Source organism: Takifugu flavidus, chromosome 15, assembly GCF_003711565.1.
Source record: "Takifugu flavidus isolate HTHZ2018 chromosome 15, ASM371156v2, whole genome shotgun sequence".
Lineage (NCBI taxonomy): Eukaryota > Metazoa > Chordata > Actinopteri > Tetraodontiformes > Tetraodontidae > Takifugu > Takifugu flavidus.
In genome coordinates, this window is record NC_079534.1 from 10,472,351 (window position 1) to 10,499,342 (window position 26,992).

Here is a 26,992-nt window from a genome sequence, read left to right on the forward strand (position 1 = left end):
CAGTTTTCCGCTGTCCTGCAGCTAATGTGAATAGCTGACTGGCGGAAACTGTCAATCTCCCGTCACTCACATTATTTTTGTTGTCTCCACATCATTATATCGCCGTGGCAAAGCGAAAGATGCAGACCCTCCCCACTCTCTCCCTCTGACGCATTCATTTTCTTCTGAGTCCTTCATTGCCGCTCTCCTTTGGCCAACATAATGAATGATTTTGAGCATAAGCATCTTTATTCCTGATATTTATAGAACAAAAAAAGGCCTCTTTGTTTTTATACTGCTTCACTGCAGACTGCTGGATGTTCTGAGGGCTCCTGTTGCGTGTCAGAGATCACATTAGCCTTTAATCTCACAAAGAGCCTCAGCCTGAAGAGAGGAAGCTTCAACTGACAGGCAGCCCCCACAGATGTTGTCACTTCGTACACTGTCTGTTTTTTGTTTAATGGGGAGGGATTTGCAGTATATGCATGTGTGCATCTGCGTCGCTTGGAAGGGTTGGTCACGCATGCGGACGATATAGATTGGCTGTGCGTTGGTGAGTTCTTGTGGCAGCTTGGTGACATTTACTGTGTGTGTGGCCAGCTTATCCTCTGAGATTTGTTTGGCAGCTGTATGATGTGTGCATGTGTGTGCGTGCATGGGTGTGTGTTTGTGTGTGTGCTGGATTTCTATCAAAGAGTACTCCACAGAGGACACCAATCATCCACAGATGACAGAGAGAGAATTTGCTTGGGACATTTTATGTATGGGCTTAACCATCCAGCGACATCTCAAACCTGTAATAAACACTGATGAAGGCATCGGCAGTGTGTGTTGTTTGTGGAGCATTCCATTGATAAATTAGATCCCTGTAAAAGAACTAATCTGTCATCTGCCAATCAATGTAAATCAATGATTTATTTAATCACTTGATCAACAGTTCATTGCAGAGAGCCTTCTCAAGGGAATGGCAACTTAGAATTGGCCGAAGGAGGATCAAGGTGGTGCTGCGAACACTCTTTGGCTGGATCGAATTTGCAAGACACTAAATGAATTAAACTAAGAGCTTTTAAAAGAAAATTACATGTTTAAAACCCGCTAAACCTTTACGGTGACATTTTTCTTTACAACCAGGCTTTAATCTCTATAATCACGTTATTTCTTGGAATTTCCATGACCTCTTTCAGCCCACATTCTCATTATGCTGAGGATGTTCCCTCCTGATTAGAGGCGTCTCCATGATGTTGACATGCATTTGGATGTAAAACAGGTTCACTGGTGGCAGGGAAGGGCAAAAAGGAGGACATTCTTCAGCTGAATGTAGAAAGCCAAAGAGATACCCCTTTCTTATTTTACCTTTTACCCAGAACAAATGAAAATAGTATACGTTTTTGTCACCACTTTCATTTTCTTTTATGGCCCTAAATATACTCACGAAGGAATTTTTTGATGTATCTGCATGGAGACCAACTTCCTTTGCTTGCACTTTTAAGGCTGAGCTTGAGGAAAGATTAATACAGGAATCGCGTGAGAAACAAATCAAGCTAAGTGCTGTGAATTCTGCATGACTTGAATTTAAATGCACATCTAGTTTAATGATAGTGGGTTCATGAGTGTCCTAAGTGGCTTTGTGTGTGTATGTGTGTGTGTGTGTGTGTGTGTATGTGTGTGTGTGTGTTGTGTGTGTGTGTGTGTATGTGTGTGTGTGTGTGTGAGTTTTAGCTTTTGGAGTGAATTGCTGTTATCTATCTATATTCAGAGATGTGGGTGTGTTTATGCCAAATGCTATAGGTAAGTGATAGTAGTAGGTGTATTTTAATGTGTTTTAATGTGATTGTGTAGGCTCCTAGCGTGTGTGTGTGTGTGTGTTTGTGTGGGGCAGTAGAAATTGTAAAGTAGATGGAATGTCATAGGGTGGAGAGCTCACTCGCACCCCTTGTGTGTTTGTGTTTGTGTGTTTGTGTGTGTGTGTGGGGGGGAGGGGGGGGGGCGCACTTGCCTCACTAGGATAAGTAATTGTATTTACATTGATTTACAGTGTGAACTCCAATAAATAAAATATGACGGAAAACTACTCTGGCACTGCCCCCTCCCAAAAGAGATAAATCAAGGAAATCTATGAATTCACATGTGATCTGGGGGGAGGAGGAGGTATTTATCATTTTTGTTTGTTGTTATTTTTAGGCAAAAGTATTTATTGTATCTCTAAATTCTGAGACGTTTGTTTCAGATGTGTACTTGAGCTAGATTTAGCAGATTTTCAAGTTGAAAATGGTCACAAAGGTAAAACAAGAATAGATTTTCCGAATCATGAAATATAACTTACAGAAGTTAGCCAGAAGAAAATAAATAACCCAAAAGCCTCCAAGCAAAGTAGTAAATGAAGGGTTTTGCACACACAATCTTAAAATGTCTTATAATACAATCACAACTGCTAGTTCCTGAGGAAAGAAACGGAATCGGCACTTGCTCTTGGATTTTCTTCAGTGTCTTGTCATTTTAATAAAAGTGTCTGCAAAATGTCAGAAATGGCAGTATTATGATAATCTCACTTCTCTTGCGTTTGCTCTTTTTTGGCAGGCGCAAATATAAGAAGACATCCCAGAGGTAGGACCTGCAACTTCTTCCTTCTCCTCTTCCCATCTTCTTACCATCTCTGCGAACTTCACATTAAATCTACTCACACCTGCAGAGTTTGTTTACTGGTTTCACAAAGTGCAATCTGAATAAATTCACTTAATACCCTGTTTTTTTGTGATTAATATATCCCTTAATTCTCAAACGCACCTTGTCTCTCTCTGGTCCGTAACCTGACAGACAGTTTGAGCAGAATCCAGGTTCACTTCTTTATCAGAGAACTTTCAAGAATTTGAGCCTGTCAGTGGCGCTCAGGGGAAATTGGGCCCTCTAATAACGTTGAACTAAATAAATTATTTACAGGCGTGGAAGCAGGAATTAATTAATGCCCCTGGACAAGCATTAATGTAAATGTCATTTACAATAATGTCATTTGGTATTGATGACTTGATATTGATTTAAAGCATGCAGTCGGTATTTAGTTCATTACACTCAGGACAATAGAACCAAGAACTAAAGCAGAACTAAAGGATCTTTTGATCACTCCACATCAGCGAGCTTTCATTTTAGTTCATATTAAAAATTTGACAATCTCGTCGGAGCTTGGAGCAGCCTTTATGTTGCCCCCTCAGGGTGGCTCAGACCCAGAGTTTGAAACTGCCGAACCACTAAATAATTCAATAGAACAGCTTGTCACTGTAGCTTCTGTGGCATTACTCAAATAGATGAATAGCCCATTGGTCAGAATGGTGTTTCTTTTTCCCATTTTATTATAATTTATTTTAAACTCAAAGTGGATTGTGTATTTACAGCGGCGGGATGTGTGAGAAAATAAAGCGGCTTAGTTCATCATAATAAAGGTGTGCGTCACGACTCTAAGATATTATTTTGCGTCAGTAAAAGGAACAATGGTCCCAGAGAATGTGCTGGTTTAAAAACACGGCAAGGTGACACATGCAACCCGTCCAATCTCCTTTTTCATGTGTTAGAAGCCCTTGTACATAATTTGTGGTAAACCATTGACTTGTTATTTATAATATTGACAAACCCAAAAAAAAAAAGCATCACCTCCATAAAAGGGGAAAGAGAATTGAACTGCTCCACAGTTCAAAAACAAGAAGGTCGCAGGAGCTCCACTCTTCGCTGGTTCCATGGCATTCTGTGAACTGTGGGATCGCTTCACAGTTAGAATAATTGAACGAAACTCTCCTCATGCTACTTATTGTCACAGCAAGCGGTCGTTTGGAGCTGGCAGTTGGAAACTCTCCTTCTCTCCCAGGCTTCATTTCGATGTCGACTCTCTCACTCTCTCTGCTGGGTGGTTGAGTTCCTGTGTGGAGGAGCCGCCTGATTGACAGCTCCATATGTGTCGGTGTAATTACGGCCTGGCTAATTGGCAGAGAGGAACGCTGGGACATTGTCATTACTGACACAACCCTTACACATGCAGATGCAACGAGTGGTAGCCCTCTTCACAGGGAGGAATAGAGGGACGCGTGTGTTTGTTTGAAATAGGAGTTAAGAGAGATGGAAGAAAGGCTGTGAAGGAAGGTCAGCAGCTCAGCGACAGTTCTGTTCCTTTTTGGGGGGGGTATTGTCTTATTTAAATTACATGGTCACTGTTTCTCTCAGCTCTTCTCTTCCCACAATTTTCTAAGCAGCCCTGGTTACTGTCGCTGTGCCTGTCAAATTTCCCATTTCCATTCAGCCCGTTGCAGTATGTCGTTTAGCATGATAATAGCAGCGCATTTTCTTGTCTTTTTTTTTTTTAGTAAATTCTGACTCATGCTGGTAGATTTTGAACAGAAGAAAAAGAGGCAAGTTGATTGATTCTATACTGGAAGTTTTTATTTTGTCAAAAGTAATGACAACTATCCCTGGCTGAATTGATGGGCTGTATATAATTAGGCTAATGCTAGCGCTATTAACTGTTTGGAAACACTGTTTGCCTGGAGTGCAGGCAGCAGTTTGGTGATTTGGGAATCACTGTAAAAGATATGAATATGTACAACAAACAACATGCTGGTCTTGAGTGTAGAAACACAACTGCATTACATTTGTGTTTCTCACACCAACTGAACCTTATCAAGAACATCCGAACAAACCGCCCTGGTTATCTGAGATCAGGCTGCACACTGGCTGAACAATGACTTTATTCCCACTTCTCCACCACCTTCCAGCCACACAGCTCAGTATTTGCTGCAAAATTTCCTCCATCCCCCTTGTGTTTCGGGCTGCAGTGAAGGACTAGCTGCTAGAAGAGGATTTTTTGGTCACAGAGCTCTGTTTCACCATAGTCTGGGTCCTTTAAATATATCAGTTTCTCCTTGTCTGCCACCCCTTTAAAGTCTCCGCCTCCCTGTCTGAGCTATCAAATCTACTTACCTTTGTCTGGCCCAGGTCTCCCTTCTCACACCTCCCAGAAAAAGCAGATGTCTCCAACAGTATAGGTCTAATTATGGGCTGTACGAGACACTAGATTACAGGGACTGCCCTTATGAAAATCAGGACACACTCTCTGCTGCTGACTCTGGTCGCATCACATTATTCATTCTTATGGTACTCTCTGCAGCTTTTGACCTCCTGCACCAGTCTATGTCACAGCTTTAACATTACTGGTGCTGCTCTATTATAGTTCTAGGTTCTTAACCATCAACCGGTTAGTACATCTGCCCAAAATCCATCACGAAACCCACCTCCTGTCACATTCCTACTTTTATAACCTCCCACTTGGACAACTGTTACAAAATTTGTCTGGGGTTTTCACTAATCCTCCAGACAGGCACTACCCCAGAACTGGCCCTTATTTCCTCCTATACTGGCTCCCAGTCAAATCTTGCATTACCTCTATAATCCTCCTGCTGACCTACAAATTCCTCTGTGCCCTTGTCCGAAGTCTCTCTCTGACCTTTTACCATACACTTCATCCTGGAACCCCTAGTCCTGCTCTCTGCTCTCTCACTCGGAATGTTTGAAAGAAGGAGCTTTCTGTCTCACAGCCCCTAATCTCTGAAATGTTGACGTCCACACTAATTTTGAAATGTTTAAATGAAAAAAGTTATCTGCTTTCCTCAGATAGCCCGTTGTGACTTTTGCTCTTGAATCACCCTCCCTTTTGTCACCTCATCACTATATTTAACATTGTTAGGTTACTATATGGGTGCTATTTAAATATAAACCATTGTTGTCGGTAAAGAATGTTTGCCTGCACAGAAATGTGTTTCAGTAGATGCTAAATTCAAAGCTACTTGGCCCAGACACCTGACACACTAAACTGCAGCTGAACAACAATGCTCGATACATCTTAGACCAATCGATGCGCAATCATGAGCTTCCAAATGTGCCAATGAGAAGGTCTTTTTCGCAGGCTGTTTACGAAATGTCATTGATCATCTGAGTGTTACCGATCATCTAACGCTCACCATAATTACGTGCCATCAAAGTAAAAGCAGGTTTTGCGTGCAGGTTGTGTACTATCTGACAAGAGCCTGAACAGAGCAGCGAACGCAGCAGAAACCTCTTTGCCCAGGCACCAACCGTGTAGTACGTGTACGTTTGTGGGAATTTGCGTTTCAAAAACACATGAAGGACTCTTGGGGATGGGATTCAGATCATAGAACCTGTTTTATGCAACATGCACATAAAAGTAATGGAGAGAACAGAGAATGAAAGAAACCACCACATTAAATCTGTTTATGTGTGTGTGTGTGTGTGTGTGTGTGTGTGTGTGTGTGTGCGTGCACTGGGGGCACAAGTGCAGTGAGGAGGAGGCTGAGAGTCACATGGTAAAATTGAACTCTTTGGGTAATGTCAGTAATCTGGGAGCAAATCTCCCAGCTACCTTTCAAGAACAACCAGTTAGCCGCCATTATCCAAGGCTTTATCACTTTTTTCATGGTTGTTGCCATTTTTCAGTCACCACATCATTTAGCTTTTTATTGACGATGATGCATTTGTTGCAATGGTAATGCAGAGTAGTATATTGTAATGCAATGTCCTCCGATTAAAGAAACAACAAAAGAAATGATGAAGAATCAGGAAACAAAATTGCTACATCCTGCTAATGACACTGTTTACACTGCGCTGACCTGTAAAGGATTTCGCAGTCACTAACTGATACCACTCAAAAGCTGCACCCAGTCCAAAACAACAGAAGTCCAGCGTACGTTTGTTTTCAAAAAATAGAATAACTTAACAGTGGTGTTCCGTGCTCAAGCACTTTATTTCCATTATGCAGTAAAGGGCTTCCACAATTATTTGCCTCTTCTTTGTTTTTCTCTGGAGGACATTATTGAGCGGAGTGTATTGTTATTCTGATTGATTACAAAACCTAAACAATAGGCTCTTATCCTAAATTGTGATGATGCCCTGAAAGCCACGGCTTTCTTAAAGCTCACCAGGCGTTTCCTCTCTGTTGCCTGCAGCAGATAATATTGCAGATTTATGGTGTAGCTTATCTCCTTAAACTGGTTGTTCGTGTTAACCCTTCCTCCAACCGCCGTGTCATCTTAACCCCATAGGCAGGTAGATGCCGAGATAGATCGGGAATCCGTGACTATTTTTGGCAGCACATTGTTTACTTTAAAGGGCGAGAGGAAAAAATATATATATATTGGTCATACTGTGTGAAAATACATCCATTGTGCTGTATGCTCAGTGTGTGCACTTACGTGCCATGCCCGGCAGTCATCTCTGTGTTTTTCTTTCCACCCAGCTATCTATCACCGCACCACATTCATCCCCTGCCAGTTCAGTCATTTTGATCCCTATAGGAGTTGCAGGAGCCTCACATTGTGTATTCAAATATCTCCTGTAGCCCACAGTCTTTCTCATATGGAATCTAAAATGCATCATTTTCAGGCATCTTTCAGATAGTTGCTGTTTGTGTACCTGCTCTCCCCATCTGACTGGAGCTTCTCACCAGAAATTGCAAGTTGCCTTTTTTTTTCTTCTCTTTAACCTGCAAATATAGTCGGCAAACAACAGAATTCAGTTGCAAGGCACTGAACCAGGGGAAGATTAACATTAGTCAGATGAATCAACCTTTATAAGTAACTTCTGCTGTGTCATTCTAATAAAATGATTTCCTTTCTCCTCTCCTTTCATCATCTTTTGGGTGATAAGTGGCTGAGCGGTGATGTGTGCTTGGCAGTTGCTGAAGCTGTTACAGAAACAGCGAATGACTTTTTGGACTCGACAATCTGTGAAACATGTTTGCCACTTACTCGACGCATGTGATGCATGTGCAGGCGTGAGGGTGCATGTGTGTGTTTGGACGTTAAATCAGCGTTGTGATGACAATTTGGATTTGTGCGTTTTATCAGCCACCGTCCTTACAAAGAAAGTGTTTATCTTGTTCAGTTCAAACCATTTGTGTATTTTACTGCCTACATGATTCAGACTGGAGAAAGACTGGAGAAAGAGCTCTGCAAACCCAAAGAGATGAATGAAACCCTTCAACAAAATGTCCGGCTGCCGTCGGGAGACTCTGGCTCGGCTCCATGTAAAGATAATGAAGGGAACATTCTCCAAAACAGCTGTACAGTAAAAGCAGCAATGTAGTTCATCAGTAAAAACACTGATAAATGCTCTATAAGAGCAGCTTTGTTCATGAGAACGTGAACTTTAGAAGTGGGAGGAATGAAGGAAAGCAGAAGCGGTATATATATATATATATATCTGAAAAAATAGTCAGCAAATACAGATATCAGATTTATTCAGTCATTCTAAGTGATAAACAATCCCCTTTTTCCACTGAGAGCACAATCAGATGTCCTTGTTCGTCCAGGGGCTGAAGGGCAGACTCCCGCTGACCTCTCTCACCACACTGCACCACTTTTCAGCTTTTATTGATTGATTTGTGTGGCTGTATGTGGATAAAAGGGACAAGGACACAGTGTTATCGTGCCACCTCCCTTTCTTCATTCCTCCTTTGCCATCCTCCTCTTTGGGCTGATTATCTCTCAGTGGTCAACACTGAGCATATCTTTCCGCCATCAAATTAGCTTAGGGAGGCGTGGGACACCATGTTTGGGATTCAGTCTCAGCTTGTGTGTCAGTACACCTGCTGCCATTGTCAAAGTAACACTGAGGCAATCATAATAGACGTATCAGTACATGGTGGATTACCGCTGAAGCAATCTCTGGCTCAGAGCATTATCCACTGTTATTATGTTAACGCTCTGGTTCTGAGTCAAACACCTCACTTAATGTGCTTTTATCTCAGTGTTTTCAGTTAATTCACTGACCTTCCTATGTCCTCTGTGTATGTGTGTGTTCTTTTACTTGCACTTACACACTGAGTACTGAAGTCTGCATCCCATCCAAGGAGGATATTTTTGTCAGGTGAGGACATTTTGACTGGTCCTCACAACTTCAAAGGACTGTTTAAGGGTTCGTACATGGTTCTAAGGTTGATGTTCGAATTGGGTTTAGGTCAGGGTGAGGATAAGGGTTAGTTGGGTTTAGGGTTAGGCCTATAGAAGTCCTCACAAAGATAGAAGTTGCCAGGCTGGGTGTGTAGGGGGTGGAGAGAATACTTTTATTACCTTTAAAAGCACACAAAAAATAAGTCTCTATTTGTTTTTGTTAGCTTTAGATAAGTTGAGATTAATTGCTGAAAATTATTTATGGCTTTGGTTTTCTGGGAAGACTTTGCAGTTGTGCGCCTGATAAACCATCCTAAAAAAAAGTTAATTAACAAAATACTTAGGGAAGGTTTGGTTGATGTGTTGTGCCCTTTCGAAATCCCCCAAGGTGTGAGGCAGGGTATTCAATCGCGTAACTGAACCCTCCCTCTAAGTTTATCACGGCAAAGTCAACATGCACACTCACATGAACACACTTGCTTTTCATTAGTTTTCATGTAAATAAACTACATGAAAGGTTTTAGGTTTGAAGAATGGATGTGCATCCAACTATGCCTCTGTGATGTCAAATCATTGGAAGGTCATGTAAAACCTACATGAATATTGCAATGAATTAGTTATCTTGTTAACTCTGGAATCAGTGGCTGTACAATGCCAAAGCTGTTTCTATATAGCTTAATATAGTTTTGCGATGGGGCAATATTCCAATGACATTTCATTTCTTGATGAAACTATAGTAATTTGTTGGGATAGTGTCCTTCTGGCTCCAACAATCCCAGAGTCCACCCTCCTCTGGTAACCAAAGATTACTTAAATCTTTTGTCCTCATATTTTTGTGAATCGCAACAATTATGCAGCAGCACTTGTATTTTGGAACATCTGAACTGTTCTGAAGAAAATGAAAATCAGAACTAATAAATGCTCCCATGCTTGAGTCTATTGCAATAGCTAGTAGCTGACTGTTTTCATATGTGGGACAGAGGACAAAAACACATAAATCGCATCCCAACTGTAAAGTAGGACATCTGTTTACACTGTTGAGCTAGCATGAAATACACATTTAGCAGATCAATGACATATGTACAGCCAGATGGATCCAAATGTCTCTGGAGAAACCTTTCAAGAACCTTTCAAGCCAAAATAACATGTTCTCATATAATGGTCCCTCTAGTAAAAGGAAGAGCACATTAGTCCAACATTAATGCCTGCAGAGGCCGTTGCCAGGTCGCATGTGTTGGGTCAGTTCAGTTCAGAGTTTACTGCTGTTTATATCCTCTCTAGCATAGTGATTTTGTTGCTGTTTAATTACATGCAGGCATTAAACTGTTTATGTCATGTTATAGTAATGGCTTATTCATTCCTTAATATTTTTATGTACAATAGACAGCATTTATAAATTGGCTTTTTCTTGCTGACAATATGGAGAGAAGCAGGAGTGTTTCGATGTCTGCATGTGAAGAGAGGAAATAGATGACATAGTTTAGAGGTTCAGTTGTAAACCAAGCAGAATGTTCATGTGTTTTCATGTGTTTTATTAGCTGAGAGGATTACTGAACACTTGATTTGGCAGATGAATGGCAGTGAATATTTTGTTTCACTGGTCCAGCTTGCTTCCTCTACCCGTCTGACACTTTATTCCAGTGTTATGTTATTGCGCAAACACCCAATAGCTGGAATTTAGTATTTAAGGCTGTTCTGCTACTTTTTTTAAAAGCTACCCTTACAATACAAAACTACACATAGTTAAAACTTCCATTAGTAATTAGTAACATGAGTTCTTTAAATAACACCACCTGGCTTAACCAACAGGTTGTTCTGGGCTGTGTGTTATTTTTCGATCCTTAAGAAGGCCACTTATGCAATTGCAAAACGAATTACCTTAGTTATTTTAGGGTTTACCAAGTCTGAATAGTCTTTTTGAAGCAACGCTGCAATTAACATTTATGTCATTACATCCATTTGACCTTGGGCAGCTGCCTAATGTTCCTCACAGTTTACTGTAAGCCAAGGAGCAGCATTAATGAACAGGCTCTGGCAGCAGGTGACGACATAATACTTAAAGATCTTTACAACTGTAATCGTGTTTTCAGCTGCGAGGGGCTGTAAAAGGTGCATATATATTCAAGTATTAGTGTGAGTGAATACTTCAACAGCCTGTCAAACTAGGCATTGCAACACATCCAACATGGTAATTATGAACACTCAAAAATCTTTTTCTACATTATAAGATTTTTGGAAAAGAACTGATGGCAGTGATAACATTGTTTTGAAGCTCTGACATGGGGTGAGCACTGGAAAAATAAAATAAGGTTAAGTCTACTGACTGGCACTATGTTCCACAAATAGATGCACTTTACACAGGTTTTTTCCAGTATTTTTTTATTTTTGTGCTTGTCCACTCAAATGTAATTAAGCCAAACATTATCTTATAATGGTAAACCTATAAGAGGAAGGTGCTACCAGAAGTTGTTGGCAAGAATGTAGTGCGATTTCTCCTATAATTTCAGCTCATAAGCACAGGGTGATTACAATATTGACTTCAGTGCCATCCTAAGCTACCAAATGCTAGTATTTATTCACTGAAGTGGGGACTTCGATATGGCTTTGTTAATGGTGTTACAGCAATGCAATTGGAGTTCATACTGACACATATGTTGTAAAAAATAAAAAAAGATGGAATCTCAGTGGAGAGCTGAAAATATTCCATCTGTGTATGTTTAGAATTCCCCCTTGTTAGCATTCAAAGAGCTCCAGCTCCATGGTGTATATTATTGCAGTTGGGTTCATTTATGTGAAGCATCTAAATACTGATTGCACACCGAGGTTTCTGTAATTCAAAATAACAGTGTTTGCATTTTAACAGAGACTGTGCGACTGCACTGGGGATGTTTGATAGACCGGCCTTACTCGATTGCTTTTGCTAACAAAGTATGACAGAGAAAAAGACAACCGTAGTGGCTGATAAACCCAATTTAATCCAAACGTTCATCAAATTGGGAAATGAACTCAGCAATCTTCCTGTGTCACAAGCGTTTTGTCAAGTATTTAAAACTCTAACTTATTTGTGTAGAATAAACCAAATTGCCGATGAACTTTCTTTAACTAGTAAATCAGTTTAAAAGCAAAAGTCACATTTAAAAAAAATTAAATAATTGCCATTTAAAAAGAAATTCTACAAAGACTCTCTGCATCCATTGATATATTCATTTTTCCAAACAAAGCTGTCCAATCCACATTCTTGTTAACACATTATAATTCTTGTTGTGTAAGACTAGATCTAGTAATCACCATTTACTGTAAGTGTTTTGGCCCCTAGTGATGTCCAGTGGGAGCAGCAAATGACATTAATAAACAGAAATCTGCAATCAGAAAGTGTTTTTTCGAGAGTGTATAAAATACAAATGTGGCCAAAAGAAGGACCAAGTGTGTTACCTATTGTTAAGTGCATGAGGCCAAATAAGAGAGTTTGGATACCAACAGCAGTTAACGACAGCCTGAGGGGCCTCGTTGTTGAATAGTTCGAGAACAAGTGGACGATTCCATGTACATATTTTGCAAAGCAGAATGAGGTGGTGACAAAACACTTGCTTGTAGGTGCTTTGTCTCTCTTTAGATAATTCACTGCCAACAACAACAAAAAAAAACATCCTAAGGAAAAAAATATCACATTAATTCAGAAGCATTTTGACCACTGCCCGTGAAAATTTTTTCACACTTACATGTTGCGTTGCCATGGCAGTGCAGGGGGAAAAAAAGCCAGAACAGCTGTGCTGCAAGCAGCACAGTGTGTCTGGGACTGTTGTTCTCTCTTTTCTTTTCATATTCAGCTTAATGCTCTACCCAAATGACCTGGCAGAAACATCTGGCCGATGGTAACTCCAGGTGGACACTTATCTGGCCTGGCACTGTCCCATGTTTCCATCAGGGTCCTCCACAGTCACTGTTATCTGTGTGTATCGCTATCGGTTCTGGATCAGAGTGATCTTTTATCTGTGTCTGTGATTATAATTTGAAAGCCTTTAGCGTTTGCTTTTAATTAATTAAGAAATGGGTCTTCATCAGCTCTACTCAGCAATGATATTGTAATACACAAGGTAACTATCTTAATGTCATTATCTGGGCTTCCCCCATTTCCTGTTTAGATACTGGCTCATCCCTTCAGTATCAAAGTCATTAAAACCCTTCCCCCCATAATGCCAAGAAAGCCTCGGATGAAAGGGAGACAATTACCATCATTAGTTAGTCCATTAAAACCCTAATTATGTGATGCATTAGACATTGGCGTCTATGTAGCCTTGAACTCAGGTTTTATTCAGACCTGCTTTTCTTTCACCATCATCTGTGACCACAATAAATGGTCATGCCTGTTTACATTTCATGTATGTTTGGACTGGTATACATCCACATTAAATAGATTGAAAGAGCATCTATCATAAAAACATAGAATAAATCATCTTTATTTTTGGCTCATATACTTTAGATTAGGCCACCTACTGGTTTCGTTTAGTATTGCTATCATCGCAACCTTTTAATCCACAATTCAATTTTGGATGAATATAATTGGTCATTCAGCAAAAGCCTACAAGTAAATAGGACATCAAATAAGGTAAATTATGCCCAGTGGGTATGACAGGACTGACTGGGATGCTGGCTTTGGTTTATACCAGCTCAACCAAGGGAACAAGGGATATGCTTTTCATGAAACACACACAAAAAGCATCTGGCTGCCTTTACATGAATGCCAAGAAGCTCAAATGATAGATCAGCCTTGGCAGCCTTCTTCTGTTGCTGGGGACACAATTGGGGTGCTGAAAATATAGTTGGGATATAAACCAAGGTAAAAGAGGGGACTGCAGGCATTTTAACCACCCATAAAATCAGGAAACATAAACTCTGAAGAAAAAAGTACATAGAGTCCTTTTATGGTTGAAACTGTCCCAGGAAGAACATGCAATGAGTGTGGAGGACATGAATTATAGGGTTCTACCTTTGTGGTTCTCTGCTTGGGGAACACGTTATCAGTGAAAAGCAAGTCTGACCAAGTAGAGATGACACCCTTCGTTTGAAAAGTAAATTATTCATCTCTGCCCTTGTCAGGTCGGTTTTATAAGGGCTTAGAATGAGGTTTTACAGAGACTTTCTGATACACTTAAACTGTCTAATAAAATATGTTCCTGGTGGTTTTACAAGGCATTGACCCTCCTGTAGTCTAATTTTGTTCCGGGCTGAATTATAGGCTTTGTTTCAGATACTTCAGAATTTTATCACAAATCACATCATTTCTGTTGCTTATATGCGACTTTGCTAACATACTTAGCATCTTCCACACTGCAGCTATTTGGGACAGTGATAAATTGGAATGTCCTCGATCACGTGAGTTTCAAAGAATCAGAATCAGGTGGAAAAGATGGAGATCACTGATGTCTCATGACTGCAACATTACCTTTTCCAGAGAGTCGAAGCATAAAAATATAAAGTTGACTTGTGTCATTAAGGCTCTATGTCGCATATTCATTGTCAATGAATATATAGGCATCAGAAGAGCAAATCAAATGTCATCAAATGTTTGGAATTATTAAGTGAAACGTGGTAAATGTCTGCTATAATCCAATAGTACCGAATGCTTCACCACTTTCGATCTATGTACAGTTTAACAACGTAATTTCAGGTGTACTCCTTAAAGCCAGTAACTTCCTGTCACCATTAGGTGGTGCTGTAAGTAGGACTCAATAGTGATGTATTGATCTGTTCGTTGTTTCAATAATGATCATTTTTAAAAACCCTCAAGAGGAAACTTGGAGGTGTTTTACTTTTTCTTTTTGTTGCATTGTCAAAGTGTCGCATCAGGACTCAGTATCAGCAGATACTCAAAATCGAATGACATTTATTATTTATGCATTTAGAATTCTGCTTTTACAATACTTTCCAATCCCCAAGCTCATTGTTGTAGATAAAATAATATTGTAGCACCTTAATATTTTGTAATAGGTTTTTGCTGTTACAAAAAGTAATACTAATAAAAGATTTTATGTAACTCTTGTGGATATTGAAAATTGCTCTTAAATTACAGTCTGTGGGTTCTAGCAAAAATGTATTGGTATGGAGCTTTATTTCATAGGTAGTCTGGCAGTTTCATGCTCAAGCGGGATGAAATAGAAAATAAATGCTTAACCTTTTAAATTGATGACTTTGCTGCGTGCAAATCAAACACCAGCGCTTACTGGTGCCAAATGGCCCATTGCCTCCCATCCAGCCACTTTGTACAGACTGAAACTTGCTGATGCCGCAATGTACATGTTCATGAGCATCCTTGTGTGGCCATGGCCGTATCGGGAGGTAAGTGAGGCTACATTTCTCTGTAAGACATAATCTTTAGCCTGACATGAAGCTGAACGCCGTCACAGGTTTCTATCTAACAAACCCAATCTCCAGTCATAACCCAAAAGTTAATTGGCCATTTTGCTGCTACCTCAGCCAAATATCCAGCGGTCCTGAAGCATGTTAGGAAAATATTTTGCAAAACCAAGCCTCTGGACTTGAAGCCACTGTTTCATTTAATAGCTAATAAATCAGAAATAAATATATTAACTGTTATTTAGTTGTTTAATCTGTCATGAAGTTAGATACCCATAGTGAGTGACTCATTTAAAGCAATAATGAGAGGTAAATGATGTTTGACCATTTTCTGTATATTTCTGGTTGTTCTTTGTGTTCTTTCCTTCTCAATATGGGCAGATTTTGACACAAAATATTGTTTGTGTTTTTTAATTGTTATTCAAAAAATGGATGTAAATGGCAGATTTTGATATGAGTGGGCTGCATTGAGCCAACTGCTGATCCCCCGTCACATCTGTCACTTGCAACCTCCCACAGTAAAGGCTTTGTTTTGAAAAGATATAAAACTTCTGTGATGCTGTAGCGAATACTGTTCGAGGATCGCATGTTACATCCACTGTGGCTGCACGTTGAATACTTCAGAGGCTTGACATGAGGTTTAAACTCACCCAGAATGAGGAGTGATTTTGCTGAAGTGGACGTTTCTATGAATTCGTTGGTTATCTCCAACCAGCCTGCCGATGCACCTGAAGCCTTATTGACTGAGAGATATTTCTACAGCCAGAAACGATGTCAGCCTGGAGAAGTACCTTTGTGCAGATCAATTTTCCTTTACACTACAAACTCCAGTTAACTGAAATGAACCTCTCCCCAGTTGCTGCTGTAGATCGGACAAGATTTACAACACAATTACACGCGGCGTTTTTCTAAATTAAAAAACTTAGCAGTGAAACAAATGAGATTTTTAAAACTGCAATTATTAGATATTTCCCAGCTTCCCCTGGGTTCAATTACCTTCTTGCACTGATGTATTTGAAGATGTAGTGATGTATTTGTACCATTATAAAAGGCAGACTGCGAACTATGATTTGATTTTTTTTTTTTTTAAATAAACTGTTTCTGTAAAGAAAAATGTGGACCCCTGAAAAAAGGAAACTCTACAGATAGAACCTTTGGTAAGTGTAGCATTTGTAATAGAACACAAAAGCTATGTCTATTTTCTGCAGGTACTAAGGATTTATTAACTTTAATAGAGTGGCTTTTGATTATTTTGGCGATTATTTTGGTAGAGGTTGGTGCAACGTGAAATGAACGTGTGGATGTCCCAGCACAAGCCTCTTTTCCTCTGCAGCCCTAGATGACGATAGAGGCTGCAGAATGTACAGCTTAAATGAGTCATCATGTTGCTACAGGCTTCGTACCTCTTATCAGCTCAACCTGGCTATTCCGTGAAAACACATTAATCTTTCTGGGTGATTACATTGACCCTACACCATTGATTATATACCTTCCAGGCTGGAGTGGCATCGGAACACGAGCAGTGATCAGATTTTGCATGCTGGTTGGGCTGTGATTCCTCTGAGCTCAATCAGCCTCCCCTGCTTTGTCCTGAGTAGCAAATGGACATTAACTGTTGCAAGGCAAAAATGGACAATGCAGATTTTTTTTTCCCATGTTACATCAAACATTGCATACATTAAAGAGATACGATGTTGCCGTGATCAACATTTTACACATCACATATATTTTGAAATGGTTATCACAGCAGCTGTTGAGGAACTGACATCTGTACACCACAGTTGTTTTGACACTTCTGTTCTTTAATTTATCATCTAATTCTTCTCTTTGAAAAGGTCAGCTGGGGCCAAAATGCTAGAGGCACTGAGAATAGCTTTCAACCTGAAATTCATCTCTTAATCTCCTATCTGTGCTCTCTGCTCAGCCCTACGAGGCAAAGAAAATAAATCCCTCATCTTCACATAGAGCCGCAGACAGCTGGAGGCTCGTGTCTTTGTCCCGCTTTGTCTCTGACCAAATATAAGGATGGGTGCCACTGGGGGAAAAAAACACTTTCATGAAACAATTTGAAATATTAAGACTGGATTTTTTTTTTTTTTACATGACAGTCATGGGATTAAAATACATTTTCTGAGCTTTGCAGTAGTATTAGGATGTTAACGTGACTGTTATGGCGGCTGATCTAGAATCTTACAGCTGCTCTGCAGATCATCCTCCCTATCTCTTTTTTTTCTCGCTGATTTGTGGTTTCTAATCTCAATGATACTTCTTTCCTTCTTTGTAATGAGGTTCGTCTGTAAGCAAACACTCCCGCACAAAATTCAATGAAATAATTACTGATCAGTGCATCTTTTTTTTCTTTCTAGCTTTTATTGTTGCATTGCAGCATTTTTCCCCCATTCATGGTAGCTGAGCAACACATTCTGATTTAGTATTAGAGCCCTTGAAGGTCAGCTGACCCAATGCGGCTGCACCTGACCACAATGTATTAAGATGTCATGCAGGGTATAACATTGGGACATGCGAGAAGCACATCTCAAAGAGCTGAATTCCAGTCTGGGAGCCTCTGGGAGCCATCTCCTCTATAGCTGCCTGCAGAAATAAGCTCTAAGGGGAATTTCTGCAGATAAAACACTAGACAACATTATTGTCCAAAATCACATGTTAGAGCAGAGATTCTTGTAATCCGGCAGAGAAAATACCAACCAAATGTGACCTCACGTCACCGATAGAATTGGTGTATATCATTGATCTTTTTTTTTTATAAAGGTTATTGGAAGGTGTCAGGCCACGTGTGTCGATTGGTGTGCTCACGCTGCTTCAAATTTGGCTTGTGCCTTCCGTATTATATTCTCTTTCAGCAACATTCATTACAAATGCCATTAAATTCCTATGGAATTTAATGGCATTCTATATGACTCACAGTAGATTAGACTTCCAAGCTTGTATGGTGTATAAACCTATATTATTTTAGCCTAATATATAAATATGATATAGTGTATGTTAGTATAATATTATTACTGCATATGAATAACAGATAATTCCTACACAAATAATATATGATTAAATGTAGTATATTGTAAAGATCATCAGGCAACAGTACTGGGATTTCATGTTACTGTGAAACTTTTACTGATATAATGAAAGATTGAGCAATACAGAGGGAGCGGCTGCTGGTGGAAATAAGGGAGTGAACTAACTCAACTGCATCACTACTAAATGTTCAGCTGAAGCAAATTGCACACTGTTGCTCATCTGGCCTACGAGCATTTCCTCTAATCTAAAGTGAATTTCCCAGTCGCTTTGGGCTTGACTCAGCATGTTGCCTCCCTTGACAGTTGCAGCAAGTGAAATGATCCAGTTCGCGCCCGGTTGACAGAGATGCTGATTCACTTTGACGCCTCTTTGTTTTCTATTTTCATTCAAATAGCAGCAAATACGTTGCCGTTTTCCAAAACACTCGCATTGCGGTCGCGGCGATTTAGCGAAGCCACAACAAAGTTACTGGCCATTGGAACGATTTCCAAGATTATCTCCTGAATTATGGTCTGACAAGGGGAACTCGTGAAGGAGGTTGGATATTTTTCAGCTCTTCCATAAAAGAATGATCGCTCGCTGGCACACAGCTGTTCTTAATAACCATCATTAGTGCGTCCAAATCACAAGTGCAGCGTACTCGGCATCCATTTACCGCCTTGAAATAGCTCGGCAGAGATTTTCTGCATGAGAAGCAGTTGTCATAGTCGAAGGTTTCCTGGTTTACAGGCTTGAGGTTGTCTGCGTGCATTTAGGAGAGGTAATTCATATTTATGTGTGTGTATGGGGGGAGGCCCATCAATAGAGATTTGAACAGAAATGTACGACATCTGGAAAATATGGTTTCATAACTTTGTTGATCTTTTGCTTTAACAACGATCGATGACGGTCAGAAACTTCGCCAGAGCCACTTTCTTTGTTGCTCAAGGCTTCTTTTTAAGCAATGTTGGGCAGAAACATGGAAATTATGGCTTTTGCAGCAGATTGTTGACAATTTACTTAATGAAAAATGACTTTCATAGTTGTGAACATCTGGTTGGCGGAAATTTGGTCATGGAAATCAAATAAATCCACCACATTCATTCATCATTAATAATCTTTTAAGCTATTTTTGGCATGAAAATGAAACATAATAATTACAATAATTACAAATAAACATTAATTACGTATAGCCTAACTTTTAAAATGAATAAACCTGTACATTATATTTAAAAAGCAGTAGTTGGATTCTCTTCTTTCTCTGCTCAGCTCGCTGTAATGTTTGATCCGGTGCGTCTCATTGGCTGTCGTTACATGCTGTTGGCAAGGAGACCGCCTGAAGATGATGCAGTTAATCTAATCTACACACTTGTTTGTTCAAACCTGATTAGCATGTAATAGTAGTAGTAGTAGTATATTAATTTCTGTTTACCTTAGTCCAAAGAAATAGCAAATTTTAAACAGAAATAAAGTGAAGTATGTCACCTCATTATGAAAAGCACAGTTTGTATAGTATATTTTCCCTATATTTTTTTGAAGCTTTTATGTAAAATGGGTGTCAGTGAATGCAATCAATGAATGTGCGTGTCACCTCTCTGTTTAGTTATTCAGCAACATATTTGACTGCTGTGTGCCCTTGACTGCAGAAAAATGTATGCAAGACCAAAGAATGTTGGCCATCTCGGTCTCCATGCATGTTGTTGAATAGCAAACGTGGACTTCAATCTCGTGATATTAAATTTTGTGCAACATAATTTATAGAATACTCTTAGAAATAGTTTCATCATTTCACATAATAGCAGTGAAGTCTATTCACTTCCCATGGTCAGATGCCACCTTAAATTTGTTATAATATAATAGGAACTCCTGTAGAATCAACATTAGTGTGTCCATAATGTATATAGATAGGCCTGTCATTATAAACTACAGCCAGAGTTATATCATCATCAATTTGGGCACCATAAATTCATAGTCAAGCATCAAAATTCTAAACACACAGACTCCATTTCTCACCCTGTAATGAAAAAATGAACATTCATCAGATGTAGGTGTACTGTGAAATTCTGTGGAATCCAAACCATTGTGGACCTCCAGGAGATCATTTTAAACAACTATAAATGGAGCACTAGAAACCACATCACTGTCTGAAACTGAAAGGTCTCATTAAACTTCATTAATTGGTGAGTTGGATCAGAACAGGTTGTGTCTTATGTCTTTGTGATGAAATGGTTTTTTTTTTTCCCCCAGTTTTTTTAATGAGTAGATTCGGTGTTCTGGTTGCTAAATTATGACACTGCATTAAGTTTTCCTTTTGGCACACAGTGACACAAAACAATGGGATCATTTTATTTTTTATGGAATAGAGTAAAAAATCTCTCCAGAAAAAATGTGTAGTAAAGGAAAAAGACATGGACAGATTAATTCAATAAGAGTCGCAATTAATTTATCATGTCAAAAGGGCCAGGGAGTAATTCTATTTACTGAATGGCTGTTGAATCTCTGTTTTAGATTAAGATGTCTGGTAAAGCAGCTGGAGAGAGGAGAGGCTTCCCTCAATGACCTGAAGAAGAACCTGGAGTATGCAGCATCGGTGCTGGAATCTGTTTACATCGAGGAGACGCGGTAAGAGATCGGAAGCCTTCTTACAAGCTAACTACCGCAGGAAAATGGAGAATTCCTTGAGATCAACAACACAACACTGACAAAGGGGACACTTTGTAATGTAAATGACTATTATTAGAGGGGCAATCAAACCGAACTGTGGTCCTTCCAACATTGGCTCAGTTATTTGGACAAATAACATTTGAGCATTTTACCAAATCAGAAAGTAACCAGTAAAGTGTGAGGGATGTATATATATATATATATATATATATATATATATCCATATAGATGTATAATATTGAAGATTTTACTTCCCTGTGTTTTATTCTGTTTAGGATTTACAAGCAATATACAAAAAAGAGGCTGCAGAAAGTGGTATTACTACAGATCCACTGGATGAATCTGATCACAAATCACTGCAGCTCCACATGGCAAAACAGGGAAACTGGATGTGTTTCTTTTCTGTTCTTCTTTGCTGGTTATGATTTCTTAAATGCAACTTACTCAGGCTAGTTTAAATATTCCATTGTTTTTAATTAACCATAGTGTTTGAGTTTTGTTGAACCATAGTGTTTGAGTTTTGTTGAAAGCACCAGTTGAAGTCAGAAACCAGACTACATAGTGTACATGAAAGTATGTGATTGGGCAAGCACAGGTCCAGAATCTGAGATATGCCTGAGGCTTATGAAATTATATAAATATCTCATCATTTAGAGCCCCTCCCCTCCCCACCAGATTAGGACCAGCGTTGGTATGACCAGTCCAGGATGAGGGGTGATAAACTATCCCGCACAGACTCCACATAGCTTCCTGATTATGACCATGATGTGAATCTTTCTCTTTGCCGTAAGAATGTGTATTCAGTTCAGCTGGTGGAGACCAACAGGCTTTGCTCTTGATCCCCTGTCAACAAAGCAGGGTAGCTGTGGAGAATTATGACCCAGAATTGGATTTGAGTACGCCTCCAACATGCTGTTTAAGAGGCCAGAGATATTTTGATGTTACGTAAGAAGGGATATTATTTGATGGACTGTTCTGGGATTTGCTTTTGATCCCTCACAAATCCACAATAAATATTTGACAATTTTAAACTCCACACATTTGCTTCTGTTGCGTTACTTACCACATTCTCTCAACGTTCCAGGCGTCTGGTGGACACAGAGGATGAGCTTAGCGACATCCAGTCAGAGTCGGTGCCTTCAGAGGTGCGAGACTGGCTGGCCTCCACCTTCACCCGCCAGATGGGCCTGATGCTGCGACGCAACGAAGAGAAACCTCGCTTCCGCAGCATCGTCCACGCTGTTCAGGCCGGCATATTTGTGGAAAGGTGATCGTGTGCAATCCCCCAGCACGAAGACACATGCATATAGCACCAGTTCATCAGCATTAAATAATTGATATCATCTGCCACCTTTTGTCTTCCCTCCAAGAAAGTGTTACCAATCACTGGTCACCCTTCACCAGGCTACACTCAAAGCTATCAACATGTTTTGTTTGGCCTTGCAGAAGGACTATGTGATTGTAGAATTGCGACATTATTTGTCCGTTAAGCAAGGCCAAACTTAAGCCTTTTTACTCAAATGTGTCCTCTGAAGTACCATGTTAATGCAATAGTTACCATAATGGAGGGTAAAGCAGTTCTCCTTCACATAAACCCTTAATTCTAAAAATCATACTGACAAATTAGTGCAGTGAAAGAATAAAAAAAAATCATAAAATGATTTAATTAAGTACACTTTTAAAGTACAGCCTGGAGTAAATCTATAATTGATATTTTCCTCCCACTGTGTATGGGATAGATGACTGGTAAGAGAATAACGCAACTAAAAACTCTAAATGTCTCTATTTTATTTAGCGAGGTAGTACAGGCCAATCACTCTTGTAGAAATACACGTGCCTCCTGCAATGACTTCACCTGTGTGTCAGTCGTATATCATAACAGCCTCGGCGAGCTGCCGAAGTGCAATCACTCAGGGTTACACATGGACCCCTCCCCAAGGCTGCGCTTTATCACGCGCTAACATGCAACATGCATTTGTTCAGATCAGTAAGCTTCAAACATGTAAGCCTTAATCTTTCTTAATCTGTTTTTTTCTCTCTCTCTGTTGAGGGAATCCTGATTTCAGATATCCCCACCAGTGATCGGCAAGGGCAAGATGCAAATCAAAATGGTGAAGCTGTCAGTCAGGAAAGAGAGTTAAAAACTGCAAGCATTATATTCTCTGACTGGAATCGGTAATTGTTGGACTTGTCTGTTCCAGAGCAATTGTGCACTAAATTCCCAGCTTTCCAGCTGCATGGGGTGATTAAATGAGAATATTCCAACAAAGCTTTAAACCTTTTACGTGCATGGGAGGGGGGTGGATACAGACTTGCAGCTGCTGCATTTTCAAACTGACGTGTGCCATTCTGAAGGTTTCTAATAAGTCCTGGGGAAACTTCCAGGCTGTTGTTTAAGGCGTAATTAGGAAATGCAATGTCTTTATCTCTCCCAAACAGGATGTACCGTCGCACCTCCAATATGGTCGGACTCAGCTACCCGCCTTCTGTCATATCTGTGCTTAAGGTATTAACATATGCTTCCTTGCAGAAGAACAGACATGAAGTAAGAACCTTATTTGCATGTCATTCATGTTCTCCCCCACACACATGCAGAACGTCGACAAGTGGTCCTTCGACGTGTTTGCTCTTAATGAGGCCAGCGGAGACCACGCCCTTAAGTTCATATTCTACGAGTTGCTCACAAGATACGACCTCATCAGCCGGTTCAAGGTAAAACCACAAAGATGTGCCTGGGGTTTCCTGGGCGTGATCTGTGCCATGTAAACAAAGAAAACCCAGAATTATTCAGGATAAACCACAATAACCTTCACGTTTCCCCTCACTGGGGCTTCCCTTGATGGAATTGAGGACACTCCACCTTATGACTCTTAGAAGTAAATTGTGATGTTTTATTTCAACAAGTACCATAATATGAGGGTGGGTGGACACACTTCATAGGATCTGATGCCAGAGCTCATTTCCTTCCTTCTTGTAGTCGAGGACACTCAAAGTAGCAGCATGTAAGAGCCAATGAAATTAAGTTGATATGAATATGTGATCTCAGCATGCCGTTCCCTGTAGGATTCCCAATTTTTGGGTTTATTACATCAGTTTTAGATCCCCCAAGGACTCTGCAGGCATTTACTATTCACGTGTTCACAATTCAAACCAGATATCTTTAAATATAAATAAATAAATAAATGTGTCTGTATAGTTTATTTTTTCATTTTATTTAGCTTGCATTTGAGTTTCTGTTGCTGTTTTTGATCTCAGATCCCGATTTCCTCCCTGGTGTCATTTGTTGAGGCACTGGAAGTTGGATACAGCAAACACAAAAACCCCTATCATAATCTGATCCATGCTGCCGACGTCACACAGACCGTGCACTACTTGTTACTCAAGACTGGGATGGTGGTGAGTAGACTGAACTGTACTGTATACCTATCTGTTAAAAAAAAAAATCACACAATCCAGACACGCTGTCACACACTGTTTGGCTCAAAGTCGGAAAGCTTCGCCTGATCCCAACAGTATTCTGATTTCCTTTTCAATGTTTTTTCCTCTTTATAAACAAGAGTAATCCTTTCATGGAAAAAGGCTTTGCTCGGGGCAGGCTTCGAGAACATCAGCACACATTTTTATAAGGAAAAACTTGTTCATAATTACATTTCAGCCATTGAATTCTCGCCGGAGCCTTACTTCATTTATTCTCTTCAGAATTTTTCTGCCGCTGTTATTTTCCATCAGATGGCCTATATTTTAGGCCTTTCCACTGGAGAGACTTTAGGGCATTCATTCCACAGGGGGGGAAAAAATGACCAGTCTTGCTAGGTTCAGCCCCCAAACCAGCCAGCCGGGCCGACTGCCCTCACTCCTACCATTTTTATTTAATCACCCTAATAAGTCGGCTCCGACAGCTGTCGACGCCGTGTGTTTGTTTAGGCAGCGCCTCACAGAGTAAACCGCATGACGGCTAGAAGCAAAGGCTCCTGGGAGAGCAGGAGAGCAGCATCTGTCATTTCACAGACCCTTCAGACTACATTAAATCAACAATCAGCAGGTCATTCATGAAGTAAGACCCCATGAGTAACTACATTCAGGGTGCGGCCATCTTGCTCCAACTCAACCCACTAGCACCACTCCATTAATAACACAAGGAGGGCCTGTAATGATACACACAAGCACACACACACACACCGAGAGCTCATAAATTCATTAGGATAGATAGATAGATAGATAGATAGATAGATAGATAGATAGATAGATAGATATAGATAGATAGATAGATAGATAGATAGATAGATAGATAGATAGATAGATAGATAGATAGATGCATCTGGGATAATATGCTTCACAATCTGACAGTTGAAAATGTGATTGTCAGTGGAGCCCGTCTTATCGAAAGTTTCATTTCTGTTTTACTGACCTTTCATCTATCTTCTCCTTCCCATTTGTCTCATCTCATCCCTGACTGTAATGTATTCCTCTCTGTGACTCTTTGTGCGCAACTCTTCTCTTTTACATCTTTATGATGTGATGGACCGTTCCCTCCCTTCTCTTTTCCCATTTCCGTTCCCTGGCTTCTCATTTCTCTTCTTTAATTTCTGTCCATTCTTTCTTCTTTTGTTCATTACTTGCCCTTCCAACCTCCCTCTCTGTCTTTTCTATCCTGTCACTTCCCCTCAACGCTGTTCATACTTCTGTATACATCTCTTATTAACCCCCCTCTCCCCTTCATCCACACCACCACACTTCACCACCCCTTGTTCTCCTGATTCTTCTTCCTTTGCCTCCAGCACTGGTTGACTGAGCTTGAGATCTTCGCCATGATCTTTGCAGCGGCAGTGCACGACTACGAGCACACTGGGACCACAAACAACTTCCACATTCAGACAAGGTAATGGATCATAAAAAAAAGTGACATGACTCATCCGGTTGGGGAATTCATTTACAGCAAAATGGCTCTACACTGACACCGGGATCTCATGCTGTGCACTAATCACAGGATGAGTCAGGATGAGCTCCACATCCAACAGCACTAAAGTTACATTTAGGTTTTTTTTTTGTTTTTTTTAAACTAATCACTGTGAAGTGCTGTTTTTTGTTGTTCGTTAGTGCATGACATTGTTTGGTCTCACCCCACAAAATTAGGAGGGCTTTACAGAAATGTAATTCAGGTATGTGCTTTACTTCAAGAAATATATTACCAAGATGGAAATCTTCAAATAGGTTTCAGTAATTATTATAAACTATTGACTGTATTGTGTAAAGATGGACAAGAGAGCTGCTCAAAATGTCACAGCCTGCTGCACCACATTTAGGACAATCTGTTACACCTGTCACTCTCTCCCCAACCATCCTTCCAACTCGCAAACCTCAGCTCTACACACATTCCCTGCCTGAAAGTTTGTGGCCACTTTTATCTGACTTTTTAGTATTCCTTTCAGACTGATTTCATGTTACCGACCCTGCCCGCTCCATCCAAGTCCCAGTAACATCTAACTCCCATCTCCTTGGTCCCCAACCACACACTTTGGCCTCTGAGGTTGAGAAAGTCGCCTTTGCTATTAATCAACTGACAGGAAGGGCCCGTTTAGGGGGAGAAACAGACCTCAGCTTCAATCGAGTCCTCGCCAGTGAACTATGAAAGGTTACTGGCATGGGAATCAAAGGTCCTGACAGCAGTGGGCCATCTTGGAAGAGGTCCCTCATGACTTGTCATGGTCTGTTGTCAACACAAGTTATCTTGCCGAGCCCAATCAGGCCTTCTTCAGCTTCTTACAGTTGCTCGTCACCAATGGTCCCACATCTCCTTGGACTTTACTACCGGTATCCTTCCTTCTAGGGGCAACATTGTAATCCTGTCTGTTGTCCACCATTTTAGCAAGATGGCTCCCGCTCAAGCTCACTTCAGCTAATGAGGCTGCTCAGCTCACCTCAAGTTTTCACCACAGTCCGTCAGACTGAATGTAAGAAACAGAAGATGGAAACAGTTATTTTGTCACAGAATTCGTCTTCCTGGTCACTACAGCTGCAATGGGTGGAGGAGTATGCCC

The 26,992-nt window shown here is 40.2% G+C and overlaps 1 protein-coding gene across 12 annotated transcripts in view; it reads left to right on the forward strand.

The window, feature by feature from the left end:
* The window catches only part of pde1cb (phosphodiesterase 1C, calmodulin-dependent b), a 59,234-nt gene that overhangs the window by 20,982 nt on the left and 11,260 nt on the right, over positions 1–26,992 (forward strand). For 10 of the 12 annotated variants that reach the window (XR_008953947.1, XR_008953949.1, XR_008953948.1 and 7 more), the window contains 7 exons: positions 2,557–2,583; positions 20,799–20,912; positions 22,039–22,221; positions 23,394–23,460; positions 23,550–23,666; positions 24,210–24,350; positions 25,733–25,833. Coding sequence is in view for 8 of the 12 variants with exons in the window: in XM_057056525.1 (XP_056912505.1) it covers positions 2,557–2,583; positions 20,799–20,912; positions 22,039–22,221; positions 23,394–23,460; positions 23,550–23,666; positions 24,210–24,350; positions 25,733–25,833 (750 nt within the window). In the remaining 4 variants the exon portion in view is untranslated. The remainder of the gene's footprint in view (positions 1–2,556; positions 2,584–20,798; positions 20,913–22,038; positions 22,222–23,393; positions 23,461–23,549; positions 23,667–24,209; positions 24,351–25,732; positions 25,834–26,992) is intronic. The other 2 variants (XM_057056526.1, XM_057056532.1) reach the window with 1 other exon arrangement.